This window comes from Streptopelia decaocto (genome assembly GCF_964273445.1).
Source record: "Streptopelia decaocto genome assembly, chromosome: 5".
Lineage (NCBI taxonomy): Eukaryota > Metazoa > Chordata > Aves > Columbiformes > Columbidae > Streptopelia > Streptopelia decaocto.
In genome coordinates this window covers 49,229,915-49,233,744 of record NC_138659.1, presented here as the reverse complement: position 1 = coordinate 49,233,744, position 3,830 = coordinate 49,229,915, and the positions used below count along the sequence as shown (strand labels likewise).

At 49.2% G+C, this 3,830-nt stretch overlaps 2 protein-coding genes across 8 annotated transcripts in view; one reads left to right on the top strand and one right to left on the bottom strand.

The window, feature by feature from the left end:
- The window catches only part of SAMD8 (sterile alpha motif domain containing 8), a 63,582-nt gene that overhangs the window by 11,109 nt on the left and 48,643 nt on the right, over window positions 1-3,830 (top strand). The window contains exons 1-2 of one of the 2 annotated variants that reach the window (XM_082053464.1): window positions 1,268-1,323; window positions 2,766-3,026. The exons of the other annotated variant lie outside the window; for it this stretch is intronic. The gene's annotated coding sequence lies outside the window, so the exon portion shown is untranslated. Of the gene's footprint in view, window positions 1-1,267; window positions 1,324-2,765; window positions 3,027-3,830 lie in introns of those variants that run through there. 2 annotated transcript variants of the gene reach the window in all.
- The window catches only part of DUSP13A (dual specificity phosphatase 13A), a 29,069-nt gene continuing 27,109 nt past the window's right edge, over window positions 1,871-3,830 (bottom strand). For all 6 annotated transcript variants that reach the window (XM_082053477.1, XM_082053480.1, XM_082053479.1 and 3 more), the window contains one exon: window positions 1,871-3,002. In XM_082053477.1, the coding sequence (XP_081909603.1) occupies window positions 2,776-3,002 (227 nt within the window). In that variant the 3' untranslated portion in view covers window positions 1,871-2,775. The remainder of the gene's footprint in view (window positions 3,003-3,830) is intronic.

The following is a 3,830-nucleotide window of genomic DNA, read 5'->3' as shown; positions in this document are numbered from 1 at the left end:
GAGCTGCGCTGTGGAGGGGGCTGATCATCATCAGGTGGTGCGAGCGGATGAGCCCCGGCCAGCCGGGCTGGGCCGCGCTGGTTCACCCCGGCCGGGCCGCTGCTGGCGGCGACACTGGGGTTTGCAGCGCGAATGGGAATGTCGCGGGGTTCTTGGGGTGTACCCCAGATACCTGGGCTTTTGCCGTGTGTGCTTGTTGGCGGAGCAGTTGCGGTTTACGTCGGAGAAGAGCAGTCGGGGGGTGACTGGGCTTGCCCCGGCACACCCGCATTGGTGGGCAGCTGGGGTTCAACCTTGTAGCGGGTGTCGGGGTGGCTGGTGCTTACCCCAGCTGCGTGACTCATTGTGGGGTTGGGGTTACCCCTGGCACGCATGTGGGGGGTGTGGAGTTTTACCCTGCCCGTGTGCGTGGCTGGGGCTGCGGCATTCACGCCGGTCACGCGTGCCCGTGGGGCCGCCGGGGTCTGTCTCGGCGGGGCGGGTGTGAGTGTGCCGTGCCCGAGCCTCCCGGCGGCACACGGAGTTCCAGGGCGGGGGCGCTCCCAAGCACGGCCCCCGCACCGGCTGCTGCGTTTCCCTCGGGGTTTGACCCCAACTCGGAACAAAAGGGCCAACCCGGGGGTCGCCGCCCCCCCACGCCCCGCCGCGCGTGCTGCCGGCCGGGCCGACGGCGCCACCTGGCGGCGCCACCCGGTGCCGCGGCTGGCGCGGGGGTGCGCCGGGTGTTTTGCGGGGAAAACCGAGTGCGTTGCATCGCAGGGTGAGAAAGTGCGTTCTGTGTGCTATTCTGCAGTGTTTACAGTAATGTACCATCAGAGTAAGACACAGGTTTTCCAGTCGCACCAAAAACACAGTAAGATTTTATCACATGAAATGCATATAGTTTACAGGTATCTTGTACCCCCACTGTGAACATCTTCAGCTGTGCCCTTTGCTCTGCAGATGGAAGTGGCTGACTGGCCTCAGTCCCACTGCTGCCAAGGGCCAGCAGAGTTTTCCTGTAGGTGGGAAATACAGGGGAATGTGGGGTTTTTGCTTGGAGATGGGGGAATCTCTGTAGCCAGATCCACTGTTGTTTGTTTCCCACTCGTTCTGTAAGTTGAAATCAATTTATTTGAGTTAATTGGTAACTGAGACATGCATATTAAATTTTTATTTGGGTCTGAAGCATACATTTACACTGACCGTTCCTACTTGCTGTGTTTTTGTTGACATTGCAGAGCAGCCCTGGTGCTCATCAGCAGGTTTCCTTAGACAGGGAACTAAAGCAAAGAAACACTCCAGCACTGCTCGCCTGCTGCTTGGGGATGTCCAGTCCACAGGGTTAGTCCCAATCAAAACCCCCTGAGATGCCCCGGTGTGAGGGTCTAGTCCTCAGTGCCAAATGCTCTGCTTTGTGTTCTTGCTTCTGTAGCCTGGTCCACATAGAAGATGTAGATATTGCCAAAGAGTATTACAAAAGGTGCTGAGTTGTCTGTCCTGAAGGCAGAAATCTGCCTTGTAGACAGCAGTGGGAATGGCAAGGAATGTTTCCCCTTGTTGCTGTGGTGTTCTTGAGCAGCCAGCTCACATGGTGGGGAGTATTCATGCCTCTGCATTCCTGAGTTTGGTACTAGGAATGCAAACAACTGCCATCCCCAAGCTGGCTTTGTGCTGTGAATGTTTGTCCGCTGGGAACTGAGAGCCAGATGTGCTTCACAAAGTTTCCAGGCAGCACTGATCCATCAGATGACAGTAGCTATTGAATGCTCTTATGGTGGCCCAGGGACACAAAGATGAAAGCCTGATGCCTGTCAGCACCTCCCTTGCCATTCCTGTGTCCCTTCAGTTTTCACTTGAGTCCCCTCACAAAAGCAAATGCCACAGAACATGATGTTGCAATGTTAATGACCTTTATTTTTGAGAAAGAAAATCCCAAGTTTTATAACGTTGGACTGTCAGGCAAATTTGGGACCCCTTTAGCTTTGTCATCAAATGCTTTCCTGCACCCGCTCCCACTGCCCATGCAGATGTTTGGAGCCTCAACTGGGAGCCCATCTTCCTCTTCAGAAGCATTTTCCACAGCATGTCCTGGATGGATTTTACCAGGGAGGACGAACATTATTTGAATGCCTTCTCAAACAGAGGTACTTTTTATGGACTGAAGAAGAATATATTTGATGAATAGTTAAAGGGAAAATACTATAAGCAGACCTGGAATAATTTCTTAAAGAGTGGCTTGTGTTGTTTCCCAGCTGCTCCGTCTTTAAATGGCCTCTTACCCCCAACTCAGCGGCTCCACCAATTGTAAAAGCAAGAACTAACCAGTGCCAGATTCAAGTCTCAAAATACAAACCATTTCAGATGCAGGGAGCAAAGGGGTGTGGGGCTGATTCATAAGAAAACTTCTAAGCATTATTGTAGCATAAATAATATGGCATCTTTCACCTCAAATAGCCTAACACTTCATAAAGTGATATGGGCTTCACTAGTTGCTGAAACACAGCTATTTCTGAAGTGGAACCTGATATCTTCTTTTTTTTTTTTTTTTTTTTTTTAAACCAGCAGAGAGCAATGTTTTAAGGTGGAGAGTGAGAGATACAATATACAACCAATTGTAAATATAATCTGGGAGGATTTTGCAAAATGGAAAGATCAAGTAAAATGTCCTTTTAGTCGTAACATGGATTCTGGTGTATCATAAACTTGTGTCTTTAGTTTACAACTGCAATTCATTTAAAAGAGATACAGGAAACTCAAATAACGTTTAGTTCTCTCTCTTTCAGCGATATTTTCTTACAGCTCTTTAGTAGCAGATTCTCTGGTTCCTTTCCTCTCTTCATTTAATTTAATGTCCAAGTCCCGGAGCTGGCTGAGGAACCCTGAATTTGGGCAGATGTCTCTGTGAGCACTCACTGTTTTCAGAGCATCCACAAGCGTCATGTTTTCATGGATCATTAAAAAAGCAAGCACTAAAGATGCAGAGCGGCTTATCCCCATGGCACAATGAACAAACACCTTACCTGTAAAAGAAAAGGCACAGCAAGGTGAGTGGACTTTACCATTTCTAAAGCAAGAGGGACACAGAGAAGACAAAAACTACTAGAAATTAGTTGGGAAAACAATGGTGATGATTAGTGAATACTCATGTTATGACAGCATAAGATTGTGCCATTCTTCTCCAGTAAGGTCATATTTCATACTGACCACATGCATCTAACTTAGGCCTCAGATTAAAATCGTTGAAATTTCCTATGGAAGGAGAAGCTTGCTCTGTCTAAACTTGATAGTATAGTTTTCTGTGGAAAAAAAAAAAAACAACTGTTTTGGCAGAAAATTTTGGCCCAGCCCTGACTGTGATCACTGACAAGTCCCATAAACTCTGTAGAAAAGTCTGCCTGTAAAAGTGGACTCATAATTTACTGTATCTCAGCAGCCCAGTGTGAGCTTTAACTGGGGATTTAGTAAAGCACTCCAGTGAAAGCAGCAGATCTCGCAGCCAGTCAGAGTCGGAGCAAACTCTGGAACAAATGGAAATTATGATAACTAGGCCATAATCCAAAGTCTGCTGACAAAATTCAGCAGGCTGTGGGTCAGGCTTGTAGTTTTTGACTTAGTTCATTAACTTCTGCTGCTTCTCTAGCTTAATAGACAGTCTGAATAAAGCTCCAATTCTGTGAAGCACTTAAGCATGTGAAGACTTTAAGCCTGCGCTGAAGTGCGGCTGCTCCCAGCTGAGCGCACCGGGAGCGGGCAGAGGGCTCTGCGGCCCGGCGCAGGGTCGCGGGGCTGAGCCCGTGCCGGGGTGTGCAGTGCGTGTGCAGGCACATGGATCCTGCGGGTTCCCACAG